The 22,137-nt window shown below is 38.3% G+C and overlaps 1 protein-coding gene across 1 annotated transcript in view; it reads left to right on the plus strand.

The window, feature by feature from the left end:
* Positions 1 to 11,674: 11,674 nt before the first annotated feature.
* LOC124179942 (maltase 1-like) overlaps positions 11,675 to 22,137 on the plus strand; it is a 139,644-nt gene continuing 129,181 nt past the window's right edge. The window contains exon 1 of the mRNA XM_046564827.1: positions 11,675 to 11,880. Coding sequence (XP_046420783.1) covers positions 11,697 to 11,880 — 184 coding nt within the window. The 5' untranslated portion in view covers positions 11,675 to 11,696. The remainder of the gene's footprint in view (positions 11,881 to 22,137) is intronic.

The following is a 22,137-nucleotide window of genomic DNA, read 5'->3' on the forward strand; positions in this document are numbered from 1 at the left end:
ATCCCCTCGCGGCTGAATTTTTGTAGAGGCGGCGGGGGAGATTGCATAGTTAATTTATGGCACATAACTGCATGAAAATTCAAACTTATTGAATTCCTCACCAAGGTATTTCATTTGTAGACGATTTTCCCCGGCCATGTTGCATATTTCAGCCAGCTGATTGGAATCTTCTTGTAGAACTCTTGCGATTCTCGGTGGTAAGAAGACGTTGTATTCTCCATCGATCATCGCTAGAACACGTACCCCAAATTTCGTTTCAATCAGTCGTAACCCGGTGATGTTGTACACCTCTCTAATTTCAAGTTCCGACATTTTCTTGGTTACCGTATTGTCCAGACGGCTGACGAGGTCAACTTTTGTTAAATCCATCGCGTTTCAATCAGTTTCTTGCTGTTTCACGAGTGAGAGCAGTTCATGACGCGAAGAGACGATGCGAACAGTGTGATCATCGGAATAGGAGCACGTTTTATATACCGCTCATCCCATCGAATGGGAAATAAGCCTGGAGGTGAAAGACTATTAGCGTGAAAGTTTACGGATCGTCAATAACATCCCCGGCCTATCTGATTGCGGTTTCGCCATCCGGTCGATTAACACAAAAGAATGCATTCAAAGTATGTCGAAAATATTATTTTTCGCCCTGGGGGTGAAAAACTATTGGCGTGAAAGTTTACGGGTGACGGTGAAAAAATCAAAATGTCTGCTCATCTGGCCAAGCAAAAAATCACAGTATCAAACTGTCTGACGATGAAAAATCAAAATGGCTGCTGTCGAAAATATTATTTTTCGCCCTGGTGGTGAAAAACTATTAGCATGAAAGTTTACGGGTGACGGTAAAAAAATTAAAATGTCTGCTCAACCGGCCAAGCAAAAAATCACATTATCAAACTGTCTGACGATAAAAAATCAAAATGGCTGCTCATTCGACCAAGCAAAAATCAAAATGGCTGCTATCAGAATAGCTGTTCGTCAGACGGCAAAATTAAGCGATTATACTGGTGACGTTATAGCGAAAATCACATTATCCAACTGTCCGACGATAAAAAATCAAAATGGCTGATCATCCGGCGAAGCAAAAATCAAAATGGCTGCTCATCCGGCTAGGCAAAAATCAAAATGGCTGCTCTCTGAATGGCTGCTCGTCTGACGGCAAAACTGGGCGATTATACTGGTGACGTCATAGCGAAAAATCACATTATCAAACTGTCTGACGGTAAAAAATCAGAATGGCTGCTCGTCAGACGGCAAAATCGGGCGATTATACTGGTGACGTCATAGCGAAAAATCACATTATCAAACTGTCTGATGATAAAAAATCGAAATGGCCGCTCGTCACACGGCAAAATCGAGCGATTATACTGGTAAAGTCACGTATGTTAACCGCCGGTAGCAATATCATAGGTATTTTTTGATTCAGAACTGTGATATCTTATTCACCAACATAAAATCAATAAAACAGAAAGAAAAAAGAAATGACTAAATCCAGATGACTTCTAATGTCGACGTGCGCTAGTCGCTGTCTTAACAATAGACAGTAACTCAAAAACCGAAAACAGAATTTGACCCGACGCGCTAACCGCGACCGTCCTCCCCTTTCACAGCGGTAATCGCCGTTCAACAGTAAACCACTAGGTCAAAAAAATTAGGACCGAAATCATACTCGATGCGCTATCCACTATCGTCCTCTACTAAATGAAACGTTAATCGCCAGACTGTAATGCTCATTCACAAAAGCAGTCACTAAAGCCAATCCTGATGCGACACGCTAATCGCATCTCCAGACGTTATTTTTAAGTACGCCGGTACCCACGGTAATCGTATGTCTATGACGAAACGCATCCTAACTCAATTCGCACTTGCAACTCCCGAAAGTTTACAAATCGCTCCGCTAATCCGAGTGTCCACGCACGATGATACGTGACCTACACGAGAGGTGACACTTTTACCTAAGCTGACTCGACTTGAACCCATGCAGCAGAGTTCGGCTGCACTCAGTTTAAAACAAAAGCGACTTCCCGCGTTATCGCGAGAACTCAGGCTACGGCCATCAACAAGGAGATCGGCAAACAAAGTTCGAGTGCTACTTTAACTCAACAAGGAACTGGCCAACCGTTGACCGGTGCGCCGATCTAAATTGCACTCGAAATGCGTTCGCAAGGAATTAATAGTGCCTACCGCTTCGCAGCCACACCAGGAAGTCGCCTACACCTGTCTCGGCCATGACGCACACAGTTAATTAACTTTTGATTTCTTTGCAAACTTTGACCACCGCGAACTGTCGCTAGGACTCAAGTGTCGGGCTCCGCTAATCGGAGCCGCATTTCGAACATGCCTTGAACATAGGCGCTATCCGTCATGAAAAACTCTCCCGCTCTCATTGGTATTTTCTTTCCGAAATTCTTATAGCCCAACTTATCGCTATAGTTGGCTCCCGCTGTGGCGGGGTGCTGATTGGCTGTCCAGTCTCCGATATCCCGTAGTTTGACAGTGGCGTGGTGACGACTTCGCGAGGTTGCCTGATGTCAGCGTGGTGAGGGGAGGCTACGGCCTGCCGGCCACCAACGGGAATTTCGTCCGCCTTGTGTTCCCTCGCGGCAGAGCTCTACGTTGACGATTTCTCCGTAGCCTCGTGTGAGGCCCTCCTTTCGTCGCGACCCGTCGAGACTGTGATCCGATAATGGTGTTCGAATTTGCCGCCGATCCCGTGCATGATGTCGCATTTACTCGAAAGCAACAAAAATGAACAAAAATCCTGAAAAAATCGTATTCGCTAGACCGAAAATGGTCCCCTCTCAGAGTCTCGGATGCGTGACCTTTGTCCTGGCGCTCTTTTTCGAAATGATTAGCGGTCTGACCCGCGTGATCCCTAATTTCGAGTCTCATCTAGGATTCGGGGAGCCGTTTGGAACTCGCATCGGAAATGCCACGTTACAATATATGTCAGATCACACGAAATTTGACTCACTGACTGCCGCAGTGACACGGTTAAATACAGTTTTATTGCATATCCAGATCAATGATACAATATTCAGATATCGGTGTACTGATCTAGAACGCCTTCTCTCGGTCGTGGTCCCAAAAGAAGTGTCCAAAGCCTCCTTTGTTTCCATTTCCAAAAATCGCCGTCCCTCCGTCACGCAAGCCATTCGTTGTTTTTACCCTCCACACCACCCGTGAGGGGGTGAGTCTGTTCCCAGAATGCACGCATAAGGCGCAACCTCTTCTGCAGCCATAGAGCCCGATCCCTTGGCGCCTCGCACTTGGGTTTGCATAAGCATCGGCTGGGAATCGAGAACACTGTTTGGACGCAGCGTCGCTTGAAAATCTCGAACTCCTTGACGATGCGACACGGCATTACTGACTAGAACGCGTCCCGAGTGCCAAATATTCATTTGTCCGATTTACTTCTGAAACAATAAAACAGACATCGAACGAACTAACATTGGTTCACGTTCGGCTTTCCTGACCATTCAAGTCCGCCATCCTTCTTTGGCCAAATCTCAAACGGAAGTCCAAAAATTCCATATCCAAGGCGCCAATGGCTCTGTAGGCATGCCTTGTTCGCATCCGTACAATTTCCAACCATTGCCCTACACTTACAATAGCTGTGCAGGCAGGCTCCAAGCATCCTCACATGTTCCAACTACTGTCTTCACTTACAATAGCTTTGCAGGCATGCTCTAAGCATCCTCATATGTTCCAACTACTGCCTTCACTTACAATAGCTCTGCAGGCATGCTCTAAGCATCCTCACATGTTCCAACTACTGCCTTCACTTACAATAGCTCTGCAGGCATGCTTTGTGCATCCGTACAATTTCTAACTATTGCGACATGCTGAATCATTCCCAAGTTACATTTAGGCTTTGGGTTCGAGGATTCTGGGTGATCAAGTTCAGCGAGCATCAAAAGCCAAAGTTGCACTCTCGAATTGAAACAACGATAACCCACAGAGTGCCCTGCTCTTTTTCGGATTTCTACACATAAATCCGATTCAACCAGAACCACATGTTCTCTCCGAATTCTCAGCAGAATTCGAAAACCAACAGAATTAAAAAAAAATGCACGACCACTTATTGTCCCGATCTACGTGGGCACAATCTCTCTGCAAACCCCATGTTTGCGCTCATGAGCACAACTTTTGGTGACGCCACAATTTTACAAAAACCCACGAATCGCTACACGATTCTGTGGTCTTCTTCTTCACTTTCTGCGACACAGCTGTCCTGACTCGTCTCATCCCCTGGAGCTGCGATCAGTTTATCATGAGATACCTTAATGTTACTGCATCCTCTCAACCCAGAGCCAATTTTTTGAACCAGATACCTATCGTTCGGAAGCACCGCAACGACTCCTACGGGACCGCGATATTTCGCGTCCAACTTCGTCTTTATCCTGTCATTGTTTCTCACCATTACAAGATCTCCAATTTTGAATGGCTTAACCGGTTTGTTCTTTCTATCGAACCTCTCTTTCTCCTTCGTGGCTTCTGCTGTCATGCTACTTGCAGCCTCTGCCCTAAGTTCATTCAAATTATCGTTATCGGTTTCCACGCTACCGTGCTTCACGCGTTCAATCTCAATTGCATTCACTTTTGTACCAAATAAAATCTCAGCGGGACTCTTCCCTGTTGTTTTGTGAACAGTCGAATTTATCGCAAGCTGCACTCTGCCAACTCATTTTGCCATCTCTTTCCCTGGGCCTTGCTTACCGATAGCATATTCCTCATGGTCGACATGACCCTCTCAACCTGACCGTTAGCTCTCGGCGTCCCTAAAGCTATTAGATGTAACACGATATTCTTTTCTTCACAAAATTTCTTGAATCACGCATTTGTAAACCCTGAACCTTGGTCACAAATAATTCGTTTCGGAACCCCAAAAATAAACGAGTGCTTCTCTATCTGACTAATTGCTGTTTCTGTATCCAGACGGTTTATCCAATTTAATGTCACAAATTTTGTGAATCCATCTATGATCACGAAAACGTATTCTTTCTTTTCCGAAGGACCTGATAGTTCACCCGATACATCTATGTGAATCGTATACCACGGAACATTATCTTTTTCTATTGGATGCAACTGCGCTTGCATTGGTTTCGATCCTGATTTGCAAGTTTGACGTAAAATGCAATTTTCTACAAATTTCTTAACCCACTTTGACGTATGAGGAAACCAGTAAAGTTCATATACTTTATCCAGAGTGTTTTCCCAGCCTAAATGGCAGATATTCGCGTGTACGTGGTGTATGAGTGACCATACCCGTGCGGAAATTCGGTCCGGGCGCTAGGTGGGCGATATTTAGTTTGGTTATACACTGGATGGGGGCTATCTGGGCAGACTCTCTAGCGCCGGACAAGGCGTGTAACGCTGAGCTGTATAGCCCAAATCTAGTTAGACTAGCTGGGCTCTGTCTGACATTCCCTACTAATATTGGACATTATATGGGGCTGGCTATTCAGCGCCCGATCCGCTCCCATTCAATTCAATGGGTTTCATATACTATACATAAACAAATCACTTTTTTTTAATATTCAACATATTATTTAATAAATCTGTTGACAGTACATTATCACATGAAGCTGAAGCTTCAGTCTCGTCATTATAACAGCAAAATATTCATAAGATTGTACTTGAAGTCGGTAACATCTTCATTTGTTGTGAAGTCAATTGTTATCTTGAGGTTCTTTTGCCTTGCGATGGCTTCTATAGCCATCCCAGTCTCGCGCGTTCGCAAGAACTTGACCTACTTTATCGAGGACAGATTTTTCGGAAATCCGGCACATAGCCTGATCATTTTCGGATTTAGTTTTAAATGCCTCTGGAATCATATTTTAGGATATTTATCTATTATGAACACCTCAAAAATCAAGTTCATTTTTAAGATACTTTTATTTAGGTACTAGTCTTACCTATGAAGCAGTTACAAAAAGGTGTTCCTTTTAAAATTTTTTTGTTAGCAATGGACTTACAAGCTGTATATTCCATTGCCACAACCCTGGATATGAACTTTTTCATTATGTTAGTAACGTTCCTTGATAGGCTGTTGGACGAATCTATTATAAATAATAGTGATAGAGCCTAAAATATATGAACAGTTATTACGGTATAGATTACAAATATTGATTGAATTTTTTTTTCAAATTAAACTTACAAAATCAGAACGAAAACTATCATTATTTATTAATTCTGAGTTGAATGCTTCGAAATCATTCATAGTGGGCAATGGAAGTTTCAAATTATAAGTTTCTTGAAAACTCGGATTTTGAATCCGCCCCGGTGCTTTTCGTAAAACTTCTTTTAGAATATTTTTTATTTCTGCAATATCGTTTTTCATAATATTCATTCCGATTTTAATTCCCCTTACATCCTGTTGCACGATTGAAACATTGTTTTGCAAGCTTGTTAAAACAGCTGAAAACATGAAAATGATTAAAAGTGAATTATGAGTAAATCTATAAAATACTGATACATTATTATTAGAACTCGTGAGTGAGTGGACGATGGAGGTACCTTTGCTGTTAAAGGTCTGATGAAGAAATGTCTGTGACACACCATCTTCAAAAACAGTACGACTGTTTGAATCTGATGGAAAAGTTAAGAGAGGTGAAAAAAAAGTTTTTCAAATAAATTTCAGGTTGAAAAAACTGATTTTTATCCCATAAGTACTTATATTTAACTAAAATAAAGAGAATAACTCCAACTTCTTTGTATAAGAGCCAGTTGATATACAAAGAAACTTTGTTTTGCAAACAAGACATTTTTTCCCTGAATCATCTAGCAAGGGAACAAGATACTTATTGAAGAAAAAATTTGAACATTAAACTACTTACACGAAGTTTTTGTTGATACTGCTGTTTTCTGGTATGCAGCGTCTATACAACTTCGAGTATAAACGGATTTTGAATTTTTTGAAAACTGTGTGTCAGAGCTACACAGAGGTATTTTTGCTGCACGTGGTGTGAAATGATGCACAGAAGTTGATGGGTGGCTTTCAGTATCAATTTCTTTAGGTATACGTGGAGAATGACCTTCACATCTACATCTATGAGGTATATTCGAGTCTGTGATCGTGTGATAAACTTGTGTAAAAAACATAGATATGAATAATCGAAATAAATAAAATTGATTTAGTTCGGCTAACTAACCTTGAATGTCAGACAGTGAATCATCTCCTTCACTTCCGAAGTTGGTTATATCTCTTGAAAAAAAAGTCTTAAATAAACAGATTCGAGAAAAGAAAAGGAAATGATGGAATAAAAATTTTGATTCTGATACCTTTTCGGCTAAACTTGCTTGGTTGTACAGATTTATCCGTCAACAATGTTTTATCAAGCTGCGTATTTAGGATTTTTTTCATTTTTGACTTTGAATAATCTGCAAGAAAAAAAGGAGGGTAGTGTGTAAAAAATTAGCCGTCATACGTACAACTGCGGAAAATAATTACTCACCGGAAGTAGTTGCTTTATTCGATGACAACACATTTGTATCACATTTGACACGTCTTCGTGGTGAAGAAGAAAATCGAATGATTACTAAAAATCGAGGAACTTTAAAAACGATACCAACAATAAGATTTGAATTCCAAATGAAGCATATATGTCAGAAATACACAAATAATGTGTGTTAAAAGTAAAATAGAGAGAGCAAGAGTGTGCTCTCAAGACACAATAAATATCTCGCTGACGGCCGCAGTGACACAGCGTACAGAATTTATTAGATGATTTCATACATAGATTAAAAGATGCAGAATAAACGTTATAAAGAGATCTCTCGATGGTGGTGCTAGCGGAGTGTATCGCGCAGAGCCTTTTCAAATATGCTCTGTGTGACTCGATGACCTGAGAGAGAGAGTCCCCAAAATGCATTTCCCAAAAGCCTTCGCCCTTCTTTATTCTTTTTGTCCTAGGCCTCTACGCGATACAACCCACTCGTGGTACATGCACCATGCACCCCCAACAGGCTAAGTATTTCCTCAACATCCTGACGACATCTGGTCACTCGATGTTAGACATTTGACCCTCCATAAACGTCATAAAAAATGGTCGAGTGCGGCGTCCGGACTTCGTCTTCGACTGCGATGCGACATGTATATAATAGTGTTCCAATAAGAAAAAATGTAAAAATATGTCCACTTAAAGTCGTGAAATAATTGAAGAACAAATTCGTCCGATTGCAAATATGTACTTACATGTGAAAACGTTTTTTTATCGATTGTTGAGTCAAGGAATCAAACAATGATATAATTATGAGGATTAAAAATATAAGTCAGGGATTTCCCAGTCCAGGCCCATGCCAGTTTTGTTGTAGAAACTATTACAGGGAAGATTAATAACTTTCAACATGAGGTGCTATACAGCCCGCCCAAATAAAATTATTCACAGACAAACTGTATATTCACTGTTTAGCGCCCCAACAGTAGGGCGATCTTTGGATCCGCCCGTTCGGGGGCTAGTCTAATAGTGGGCAAGCCCAGTCAAATTTCTACACGGGTACCATCAGCCTTGGTACTACAGGTAACGTGATTTGCTTAGATTTTCTTTCTATCGTTCGCATCAAGATTTTGTCCTTAATTGAGTATGTCTTTGCGGTTTCCGCCCCTTCCATTACCTCGCGATACAAAGTTTTTATTTCCTCGTCCTTCTGCTGTGCTACGATCAACCAGTCATCAGCTAATTCGATTATTTTATTCACGTCGTCTTTGACTACTTTCAGTACATTCTTCTCTCCAAGTGGATTTCTAGATACAAAATCGGCGTGCTTCATACGTTCACCCGCGTGATATTCTATTTCAAATTCAAACGATTGCAAAAATGCCCACCAACGGTAAACTCGTGGCGTTAAATATTTTTTAAGGCTCGCAGCCTTCAGTGAGTTACAATCCGTCACAACTAGAAATTTGCGTCCAACTAGGTACTGTCTAAAGTGCTTTATTGCATTTACAACTGCAATGGTCTAGAGTTCATACGAATGATAACGAGTTTCAGCGTCTATGGTACGTTTGCTATAATAAGCGACCGGATGTTTTTCTTTGGCAATGCGTTGGAGTAATACAGCGCCATACCTAAGGGCACTAGCGTCAGTATGCAGTTCGATCGGAAGATTAGGGTCGAATATTCGCAGCAACGATTCTGATGTTAAATGTTCAACGAGCTTGTTTCTAGCGTCGGTGTGTTCGTCTGTCCACGTTACCATCTTGGTGCTACCTGCAGTAAGTTTATAGAGAGGAGCTGCTACCTGCGAGAATCCTGGTATAAACCTACGAAAATAAGATGCTAATCCTAACAATTGCCTTACCTGGGTCTGCGTTCGGGGGATGGGTGATTGTACCAGAGCTTCGATTTTTCGAAGGTTGGGCCTCAGCTCTCCATGCGACACAGTGTACCCCAGATAATCAATCTCAGTTTTCAAGAACTTACATTTCTTCAAATTGAACGAAAATCCATTCTCGGCTAATTTTGTCATTACGATATATATATATATAGTATTTGAAACACTAACAGTTTCTTTTATTTCAGTGGCTGCGAAAGATTGTCTCTGCTTTATTGGCCCTAAAGACAAGAATGAGTTCGAAAATGAGACGATAGACGTTCTCCGGTGCATAAGAAAAAGATATCGCAATTCACAAAAGAAGTTGCTGAAACGAAAGAAAAGTAAAGTAAAAAAAAAAAAAACATTTCAATTATCAACGAGAAAACGAATACATCGATGGAGAAGTACAGTATAATTTTAATAATCTCAGCGCTGATGAAATAATGAGTGAATTAAAACGACTTGAAAATTTTAAAGATTCGGAGGCCGAAATGAATTCTGACAGCGAGCCAAAGGATTACGAATTTGGTAATAACGAATTTCACGGTGACGACGAAGATGCGTTTTATAGTTGTAATTGAAGTTGTAGTAGATCTAGTTGCAAGATTATTGATGTCATGTTGAAAGTTTGATCATTTTTATAATCTTGTTATCCGTTGGAGTTCAAGAAGCCAATTACGCTATCAATCATTGGCATTAAGAAAGCTAGTCTGTTATTTTCCTATTATAATATCAGTTGTGTCGATAAAACATGCATGCTTAGTCATTTGCCAAAGACTATATTACTGGATTCTATAATACTTCACTTTCAGTATTATTTTATGAGAAATATATATGCAAGAAGAAGTTTATTAATAATAATATGAGATGCAATGAGAAAGTCGCGCTGCCATATAATAACTCTACAAGAAATCATTACCACAAAAAATTCAATATTGATATTGGATGAAATCAAAGTTATCGTACTACACTATTATTTTTGAAGAAATATATACAAAAGTTCATCACTAGTCACATAAGATGCAATGTAAAAGTTAGTGCTGCATTATTATTTTATAAGAATGTAGTACAAAAAAAAAAAAGTTTCTTATTTTTATAATAATATAAAACGTAATGGAAAAGTTGGTGAAATATATGCGCTTCGCGCGCCAACCACCATTTTCGATTATTCTTGGTGCAATAAGTGAAATTCTCAACTTTGCACATTTAGGGCTTTCGTTTCGCATGTACACTTTTCGATAGCTTAATTTCACACATGGACATTACCGCCTATGTCGTCATTAGACTGCGTAGGTTTCATGAAGCTGGACCTATGTCTCTGGACCTATGTCTTTGGACCTATGTCTCTGAACCTATTGATTGCCGTTGATCTAGTTCTTTCAAATTATTACTTGAAGTAATGTTCAATCATTATTTATTTAATTATTATGAACTCGAAGTAAATAATTGTCGATCGAAAGCGTATTCTTCTATTTATAAGACAAGCCCATGGAGAAGGACGTATTATAGGTTGAAAAAGTACCATTCAAACGAGGGTGCGTATGACGATTCCACAATTTCTGTGGAGCACTTTGAGCATTCTCCTTTTCAAGAAAATTTTCATAATTGTAGATTTTCCGAACACTTATTTACTCATTTGGGGTATATCATCGATGAAAAACGTTATATACAATTCAAAAATGGCCGGGTCAATTTTGGTCGAAAAGTGTACGGTTTGACATGGAATGACTCATATAGTCAATTTTGAATACTTATAACCACAATTTCAAGTATCTATATTGACAAACAATGACTTCATACTTCTAAGGTATAACATATTCTTGTAGGTCCTACACCCTAGCACTTTAAAAATAAAACTATTGATTTGTCTTTCTGGAACCCATAGGCCCCTGCCTTAAATCACTACTTTGTTATCTAGCATGATTGATTTCATCTTCCAAATATTTCTCAAAGAAATATCTTGCACAGACCGAAAGTCTTGACGCTTTACCTTTCATTTGGTTTTTATCGCCACTGCATTAATATATAGATAATTTCTGTTTGAAAGATGGCTGCAACTAAAGGCAGATCATTTTTCAATGCAAAAAGCAAGTTATATGAATAAGAACTTACACGAACTGAGTACATTAATAGCATAGAAAAATTTGGCAATAATTTTGAAAACAAAAACTGTAGCGGTCACAAATGCTTAATTAATTATGCAAGAACGAAGGGCTTACAAAATTCAGTATTATGTTGAGTTCGTTAGCAATTTGAGTTCAAATTTTAGCCACAGAAACAAACCAATATCTTATCGCAATATTAGCGATAAGACCAATGATATCGTTAGCTAGAGCCACTGTATATAGAGAAGTGACCATAATCAGACACCTAGATTACTGGCAAACATGGCAAGCGTGCGGACTGCCATGTCATTTCTTAGTGTTGTACTTTGGGTAATCTTGGCCTTTACAGTGGAAACAAAGGCCCAAAATTCAACCGAAAGAGAATGGTGGAAAGATACAATCGTTTACCAGATTTGGACGAGGTCCTTTCAGGATAGCGACAGCGATGGAATTGGCGACCTTCAAGGTGCGTAGTGAACGAAATTTTTGTACTTGACCTTCGCACAAGTGAAAGAAATGGAAGGGTGCATTTGGAAGGAATGATATAGCAAAATGAAACACAATAAAACACCGAAATTCGGACACCGCGTATTTCAACTAAGAATCAGTAAAGTTACGAAGCCTGACTTGAAACAGGCCATGACATTCAACGGAGTTAATTATCCGAAAGTTGACTAGCCGAGCTAGTCAAAAAGTGAATCACCCAATTTACAACCAGCCAACAAAGCTGATGAAACAAATATTAATAATCAGATAAAACAATTCTTAATAAATTTGAATTTTGAGATGATAATGAAATATACTTCAGTTGATCCGATTCAGGAACCTTCGATCAGCTTTTAAGGGGTGAAATTTAGATGTGCATATAGTATATACTGAGTTATCCGCTCATTTTTAGGTCGATAGGCCTTATGGATTACAAGAAGCACGCTGATCAAATGTGATACTTCTTCGAATTGAATCTTCGTCCTCGAATTCTTCGCACTTACTATTGTCATTTCTATTATAAACTCCATTTGGCTTCTGCATATGCAAAGACACAAACATATACCACTTCAATTATTTCGCATAGAAAAGTAGACAATTTGAAGTATATCCCAGTTTTTAAAGTAGGATGATGGTGGTGTTTCAACCGAATCGGTAAGTATATACCGGGGAATTAGAATGTATTCAGGAAATTAGAAATCCCCGTAATATTGATACAATTTTTTCGTTGAAGATTACTCCGTCTTCAATCCAGTCTGAAAATTTCAGGAAGTACTCCGAAATATAGATCTTTCCATATGAAAAAATTGAAACACTTAAATTTCTGAAACATTTTTTGTATAACAACCATTACTCATGTTCTCATGTCCATCTATTCCTAAAACTTCAGAATTTAGGCGAAAATATTTGCTTTTTCACACAGCAAAAACTACGATTATATAATTTTTCTTGCCTTCGCACGTACAGAACTCATAATTTAAAATAACATGGTTTCTGGTACTACTTCAAGATCCACCTTAAAACAGATTTTATATGCGGCAAGATCTCACAGTTGCACAAAAAATACATCAGATTATAATTTTTTTCGATACAGGAAGCGCTCAAAACTCGAAGACAAAGGTACAATTTAAAGAAGTAATAATATCGTTAAAATTACTTGTCTCAAATACAAATACTTTTGTACCTTTCTAGGTTACTCACATTTTTAATTTTAATCTATTAAAGTATCCGGTTATTTAAAATTAGCAACTATATTCTGAATGCTACTGTACATTCAATAAGTATCGACAGTAGATCTTCCACTTCCCGAGTTCAATTCATTTGAGTCTGCGATTAATCAAGCTAATCTCAGACTTCTGTAAACCCGTATTAACTAAGCAACAGTGACTGATCGGTTGTACTTAATTGCTTGCCTTGCAATGCACGCACCTCAAATAATATATAACCCAGCGACTGAAAAACCATACGATTACAATTCAAAAATAAGCTTTCAATTCTCTCATTTGGATATTCGAGTTCTCCGTAGTGTGGCTCGCATAAACGGATGTTCTTGAATATTCAAGGTGCAAGGTTTGACAAATAGACCATATAGGTGCACCTTTGTCCTGGAAGCGCGATCGTGCTTGGAATTTTCAATCATCTGAATCCTTTTGAATGGAAACAGTTGAATAGATAAATTTCTGGGTAGATGATATTCATGTGTATAACTTTGAGGTTAACAAATCAATACTGTTGTATCTTACTGACTAAAATTATCACTTTTCTAGTATAAATTCTATTAATTTTATGGTAGAAACTATATAACATTTATTAACCCTAGCATACATATTTTTCAGGACATATTTTCATATTGGGCATCTGTGGGCCCCGCCCAATTTTCGATCATAACTTCAAATGAAATGGTCGCATTTGTATTTGGTTTTTCTTACTTATGATCGCCAATCAGTCACGGAATCTATCTCTGCATTGACACAGTGATAAATTGAAAGAGATACAGGTAATCGTTAAAAAATGTTGCCTCTTTAGAAAAGTGATTCTAGGGTTCCCTTTTGCGGGTTCTCAGATTGAAAGAAATATTTAGGTGCTCTATGATTGCTCGGCAGTCGATTAACTAACTGAGTAATCGTATACTCGAAATTTAAAACATCTATAAAATTTATCATCAAAAACAATAAATGCGTTAACGTTGGTCAGACAGAGTGGAATACATGTCGTCACTTAGATTGATAAACTTTATTTCAATGACACGTGATTCGCTTCAATCAATTAACCTTGAGCATAACATATGTTCTAATTCTATCTTACCCAACCAGATATCTCGTGAGTGACTCAATATTTCCAGCTACGTGATAACCTTTACTACCAAAAAAGAATTCTCCGCAAACGATTGTAAAGTGCCAGGTGAAATATAGCAGTTAAAATAATAGACCAGTCAGTTGAGCGATATTTAGGGTCTCAAATCCAATAATTTTATGGTTATCAAAAAATAGTAGCTTGATTTGTTTTTGCAAGAGAAGGAATAAAACGACCATTTTGTCGGATTGCGGAACTTTCGAAGCGAACGCTGCGAGAAATGCTACAGATAGCGCAAGAATACATACAACCTTTCTCACAGAGCACAAATTTTTTTAACAGAATGTTGATGCCGGTACATATTTATCTTCAATAGATAGAAAACAAAAAAACAGAAAATACCTCAGCACCGTTCGGGTTGCACGAAACGTCTAAAGACAATCGTTAGTGTCAAATTCATTTTAACCCGTGCCATCAGGGCCACAGAATGTTTACTAGATTACAAATGTAGCCCAAATCTGGCTGAACTGTAGCAGCGTGTCAGGGACCCGGTCAAAAGTTCATATTTTAGATACCACGTCGGGCCAGGGGTTAATGAGGCTTGGAAAATTGTACCCCATTCCCGCCACGATTCTTTGCCTGTTGGTAGTCATTCTCTACACAAGCATGTATACTATATTATACATATATCTTTCTATATTATAAAGGTACCTCGCCTCCGTCGCCACAAGCGCCATGTCAGGACGTCAAACTGCTGTTACCCTCAGTTACAGACTTACCGTTGACACTTTGGCGCGATTTTATTATTTTCCGGAATTCAAATAAATAATAGCCAAAGATATTCGTTGGGCGCCAGACTCTTTAGCGTCAATTCTTAGGTAAAGATACGGTATGATACGCTATTAATCATAGAATCCGTTGTATGGCTGGCTAGGCTCAAGTAGTCACACGAACTGGTAAAGTGGGTGTGAGTACTTAAATAATTGACTGGATTTCATTTTACTAGTCAACAACAGTTAAAAAATCAAACAATAATAAGGGAAAAGGTGTTCTCGTTATCACAAATACTAGTTGGCACAAGGCTCATATCTCCGCCGCTAGATATAGAAACGAGTGGCGCTAAAGATTGAAGTTGCAGTTCAATGTTTGAAAAAACCGAATATTGTTAATTAGAATATTGCATCATATGCGAGCTCGCAGTGATTGAAAAACTGGAATTGAACCTAGTAAGTAATTATTCTTCATCTTCGAAATATGTTTTTACATTTTCCTAACGTAACGAAATAAAATTCTAGTAATCGAAAATAACTGTAGAACCCGTTCTCTAATTTGCGCAGATTTACGCTCTTTGTCGTTGTCTTCCATGGCGTTCGGGTCAAGATTTTTGTCTGCCTTTTTGTTTGTAGAATTTGGATCACTTTCTGCAAATATTTATTTTCATTTCAGCCCTTATACATATTGTGAAGTAAGTTACACACATTTTTGCGTGTCTTTATTGCTGTCACAGAATGTAAATTCGAAAATTTTTTTGGTGATTTGAAAAATTAACGACGGAGCCAGGAATCGAACCTGGTGTCTAGAAATGCTTTGCCGGAGCCTTACTCCACTAGACCACCTAGACGCCCTGACTACATTGTCCTCAATTTCTCTCATCACCTGTATGTTCAAATTTATTTTTGTTGTCGTGTGCCTTAGGGTGATCCTCATTTAGAATGTCGACGAATTTATTCCGGATCACCCCACCAAATCAACTATAAATAATTCGAAAACAATGCACATTTTTTTCAGATTTTCATAACAACTGTAACCCGTGTCTGTAAGAGGAAAGATTTCCCAATTTAAAATACACGTGCTTCGGACACGTTTTTAGTATATATTTGACTGTAAGAGTAATAATGTTCGAAGAAATCCATGAATGTGAGGTTCTAATGAGCATTATTGCTACTATCTGAGAAAAAATTCACATCATCATACCAGGTAATACAGACAATTGCATTTCTTATAAATAAACAGAAAAAGTCAAATTTCTAGGGTGTGCAATTCGTCGAAGTTGGTTGGTATGATGATGTGAATTTTTTCTCAGATAGTAGTACTAATACTCACTAAATCTTCACAATTGCAGATTGATTCGAACATCGTCACTCTTACAGTAAATTATATGCTGAAAATGTATCTGAAACAGGTGTATTTTAAATGGTGATATCCATCCATCTACAGGCACGGGTTAGAATTGATATAAAAATCTGAAATAATTGGGAAATTGTTTTTGAATTATTTATAGTCGATTTGGGGGGTGGTCTGAAATAAAATCATCAACAACCTAAGTAAGGATCACCCTAGTGTGCCTTGTATCAGTGTATATTATGAAATTCGTCTCATGAACCACAATTATAGACTTCGTGTGTACGTGACATGTTTACAAGTGTATTCCACTACTTTATTGCTGTCTGCCACTATTTTTCCAGTTACCAAAGGGTCTGTCATCTTTAGTATTTAACTCAAAATATCATTCATTGCTGCCACATCAAAAACGAGCGCTTATGATAAGACGTTTTTTAAATAATTTTCTTCAAAAATTAGCATCCGTCCCGCCGCGCTCTCCAGTGCTGGAAGCTAGGCAGGCTTCCGAATCAATTATCAGCGATGTTGAAACAGTATGATAAGATGGAAACTTTTGATTATGAAATGACGTATCTCAAGTGGCCACCAGCTCTTAGAGTAAAGCAGGCTCCCGCGACCCTTGAGCCTGGTAGAGGTCAAGACTTCTTGTACTTTCTTTGAAACTATGTCAAAATAAAGGTCTCCAACAATTCATAGCTTTTAACCTGTTCATCTTTCTATTTTTACTAATTTGACTGGAAAATGAGTAATATGTTTTACCCTTATTGGTAACAAAAAAAGCTTGTCTCCTTATGTTTAAAATGCACAATTTAATGAAATTGGGAAAGCAATGATTCGCATAATACTGAATAGAACTACTCAAATCAATTCATCTTTAGATTGATCGGCAAGACTAAGAACCGTCAAGTGTTCGTAATCGGTCGGTGATCAATCATAATCGGGATCAGAGCCTCACCTCAGTATAAAGAAGGTAATGATGAATTCGAAACGGTAATAGTTAATCACTTAGTCTTCATTAATTAAGAATTTATGTTGATGTGCTGAGATATTATTGTTCAAAAAGTTCAATACAGTTTACTAGCGAATTAATACAAAGTACAAAAATAAAAATTTGTTTCATCCACTTTTTTTAAACTCGAATGACTGTGCCAAAAAGTGACAAATTGTTGCGATTTTTTTGTTCATACGGTCGCCATTTTTTTAAATTTTGGAAATCGAAAATGTGTTCGACTGAAGTTTTAATTTCATATCTTGACTTCAAAGGAGGTTTGGTTTCTTTTTGTTCAGACCAGCCATTCAGCCAGAAGTCCGTCCACTGCTAAAAAAGCCATTCATTGAACCAGCTGCCATGAGCGCCATTTTGAGTACTCGCTGATGAAAAAAAAATGTGCATGTATACTTTAATATGTGTACATTCATATAAATAAAAAGTGGTAGTATGAATGCAATAGAATTACAACAAAAACAACAAAAATGAAACAAATCGGGGTTTTTTCGGCCCGTAATCTACCCATCGTCCTGAATTAAAAACGGTAATGTAATTGATTGTTATTATTAACAGTTGATATTACCCCATTATTTTAAACTCAGATTTAATTAGGGAAATGTTGATAGAGAGTCCTTTCAATTGATAGAGTAAATTAAGAAGCTCTGGTTTCGAGAAGGCTCGGGACTATTAGGCCAGTCTAAATTACAATATTCCAACACTAACTCTTGCTCGGAAGGGCCTAGCCGGGTTCACCTCTACGCACCTAGCAGCTTCACAGACAAAAGACACATCTTCTTGGGCATGAGGGTCCAAGAGCCCGCACCTGCAACTTTGTTCTATGAATGCGCGCGTTAATTAGCTAATGAAGTGCAAGATTGGCCCCTGGTGGTAATCCGTAGATCGAGTCCTACGCCAGAGCGCGGCTTGGATGCTCTGACGGTTCTCAATCTCGCCGATTCTATCATAAAAATTTTGACAAAGACATCGTATTGTGATTTTTACATATGCATTCATACTGTTTAATGAGTATTCTACGTCAATTTTGTGCTTTTAGCATTAGTGATTTGTCCTAACTATTGACGAAGATTCATCTCAACAGAAAAAATGATTTCGTGATTGATTGATCGCAGCATTTCTCAGATTAGTTCTTTGTATTCTACTTAACCATGAATGATGGATAATATTGGGAAATGTTATCGGTCTCTTCGTGACTTTTACTAAAAGGGGTGGGAATGGTTTTAACAAAAATATGAGGATTAAAGTATTCATGTGAAAACATGTAGTGTGAGAAACTGAATAAATCGGAATTTTGAAAAAGGTATTTTGGGGCGTAACAATGGCACCAACTGTGCCAAGGTAAGGTATATTATAAGGGGCGTGAACAGAACTTCGTTATAATATATATCCTCCAGGTGGCCTGATGCATTGCAAATCCGCGTTACAATATAAGTATATGACCACAATAATTTAGCGAGTCGCAATGGAATATGGAAAAGGAATCTTTTGTTAAGGGGTTAGGTGGGTTTCAAAAGCTCAAAATAGGTACATTTTTATGAATTTTTTTTTACTTAATCAACAGAATATTTCATTCCATCAATTTAACACATAAAAGATACATATTTTATAAATAGTTTGTGAAATTTTCATTGAAAAATATTGAAAATTAAGGCGTGGACACGTCGTCTGCTATGACCCCTCAAAAAAAAGTTCTCTCGGCGTAGTCAGGATAACTCATGACAGATTCATCTGAAATGCAAAAACCAAAAATTTTCTTTTAGTAGATGTTTAAAACTCGTACTTGGACGAAGGAAAAAAAAAAAAAACAAAAATTACATTTTTGGCGGCGTTGCAAACAAAAAACCCTTATTTTGAGTAAAATTTGCACCCTTCATGGCCGTGAAAAATTACTTGGAATAGAAAAAAAAAAAATTCCTTCGTTCAAGTACGAGATAATGTTATTTTGAAGAAGTGTGCAAAATTTGAAAGAGATCGGTTCATAAGTTTCCGAGAAATCGTGACTACCGATTTCAAAAATGTAGTTTCGAGAAAAACGCGATTGAAGATTTACATTCAAATAACATGTAAATAATTGTACTTACACCGTATAATGATGCAAACCCATGTTTTTTCCACGTGCCATCACCTGACACGGTAACATCTGTCGTATCTTCAACATTATTTTCATCACACGTTAATTTTTTTTCTTGATTTGCAGCAGACAACAAAATTAATTCGGCAACAGTTATGACGCACTCATGTATTTTATCAACATAAAAATTGTACGTTGATGCATTCAAGAATGAGGAACTTATATCCATCAAACCACAGAATTTTTTACATCCGGCAAGTCCTAAGCCTAGTATTCGCATCACAAAAATATACGAACAATAGCTAAGCAGCTGCCTCGATATATCTGCCTCCATATAACCGCGTCACGCTCGGTTATAGCCTGATGGGTGAAACATCCAAAGGCTATATCTCTTAGAATATGACTCGGATCGTTTTGAAATTTTAAAGGAATATTCTTAACATATTTAATTATACGATAAGCAAAAAAAAAAAAAATTCGATTTTTTGAAATTTTGAAACCCACCTAACCCCTTAAGCGCCTAGCGTGATTAAGAAGCCTCCCGATCGTCAGCTGGCTAATCTTCGGCTTCTTGCTGTACTCAGTAGCTCAGTGCCGAGGAGAAAGGAGGAGTAATTTTAGAGAGAGAGAATTGACATATGATATTGATGCCCAACTCAACGAATAAAACCAATAATTCGTTGTATTCTGAATCAGACGCGATACAAAAAAAAAGAAACAAAATAATATTAAATTCGCTCTTTGAGATTCAAACACAAGATGCGAAACGAATCTTAGAACTGACCGCACTAACGGCACTCACAAAACAAGAAATCTACAGATATGACACAGCGTTTAACTGTTGGAGAAACTGTTGGAAATGTAGTTATGCGGGTATGAAAAAAAGATTATGCTAGATTACATTACGTTTAGCAGTAACCAGGATACAGACATATTTATATTTTGTACTGTCAACAGAATCGATACAAACACAAATCAAACATTTAAGGTAAACATAAAATCAAATACTTTCATCTTCTATTCATAAACAAGGAACATACTGCAACGTACCGGTTACCCGACATACTCGTACAGGTAATCAAGTACACGCATGTTCGATCAACATGAGCAGGACAACCTCTACACACCACGAGGCAACAACACGGGGATTATAAACTGGGTATATAAGGACCACGAGCAGAGCAGCTCTTGAGAAAGGCCGCAAACGTTACAATACGCGACCCTAAATTGCCTCCCACGGACTAGCCAGCGTGATACCTCGTTAAAATCCAACCGAGAATTTCTTTTACGGAAGCTCGTCCGACGCATAGTTTTTGAATTACTAGGGGCTTCGCCCCTGCGCGCTTCGCGCGCCAACCCCATCTCGGCGCTACGCGCCTCACTATTTCCTTACGCATTGTCTAGTAGACAGGCGAATTCCTTCATGTTGATTTGATGACAGGTCTGCACTTGCTGTCCACTTCAATTCCTTCTGTGCTTACTTTTCTTTTTTCCATCAATCTAAGCTTCCATTCGTTGGTTGAAAATTGGTGTTCCTTCTCTATTGATATCGATCTATCTCCTTGACTTGCTGAATTATTTTTGCTACCGCTCTACCGGTTATTCTCCAAAATCACCTTCTTTATATTATTTTTTTCTCTATATTTGCGTTGCTGTTCATTCCGCAAAACACCTCTTTCTCTTGTGGTCAACATCGATCCTGGTCGTCCTCTTACCTGGTTATACGAATATTTGATGGATATTATTCTATGGCTTATTTGGTTCTTCGCACTTACAATTTTATTTTCCTCTTTCTTTTGTGATACTTCCGACCATCAACCATCTTCATCGCCTTGTCTGCTGCTTGAAACTCCTCCTTTTTCCATTGTCATCGTAAATCCTGGCTGTCCTATTGACTGTTTGGTGATATATTCAGATTTACTGTTATTTGATTGTTACTTTTCATACTTATTACTCACTATCTGAATTTTATTTTGGTTCTGCAAGACATCAATTGTGTTTCATTTTGTGATCCGATCCGGTGTGGATGAATTTGTTCTTCGCGGTACACGATTAAACATATCTTAAAAATGTCCGCAGCTGCAGCTAATTCTGCTTCTCCCCCGTACATTCCATTTTTATTCATATGTGATTTGTAATCACCAGGTGACCTAATCACAGCACCGTTTGACTCATTACCTGTAATAAAACCCGCAAATGTAGACCAATTATCCACCATATTTGAAACGATACTCAGTCCCACCTCTGCGTGTCGATCTTGAGTGCCGTATACACAATACGCCAACGCGCGAAAAAGACAATTCCCGTCGGGAATCATCTTGATAATTTTCGTTTGCATGTTCATTTTTTGCGCGTCAGAAACAGATACCTATGAAGATATTTGTCATAAACAGCCGATGACAGCTGTCAAAGGGTTTCCTAGATGCTTTTTGTTTTGTTTTCGGGATCTCACCCCACCGCCAACTTCATGCGTATACTATTGTTATTATAATCTTTTTTTTTACTATTGTTATTATAATCTTTTTCTACGTTCATTTGTTTGAAACTTTTTTATTAGATAGAGAGATAAGCGATAGCGCTAGGCCAATCAGAGTGCGTCATTTCATCTGGATTTGCCGCCACGGAAATTGCTGTTTTGTTCGTCTGGGTGAATTATTATTATTCGTTTACGAATTGAATATCGGCACCTCACCTCTCTCCCTGCTGTACCCCATCTTGGGCGCTAACCTCGGTATTGTTGCCGCGGC

Source organism: Neodiprion fabricii, chromosome 4 (genome assembly GCF_021155785.1).
Source record: "Neodiprion fabricii isolate iyNeoFabr1 chromosome 4, iyNeoFabr1.1, whole genome shotgun sequence".
In the NCBI taxonomy this organism is placed as follows: domain Eukaryota; kingdom Metazoa; phylum Arthropoda; class Insecta; order Hymenoptera; family Diprionidae; genus Neodiprion; species Neodiprion fabricii.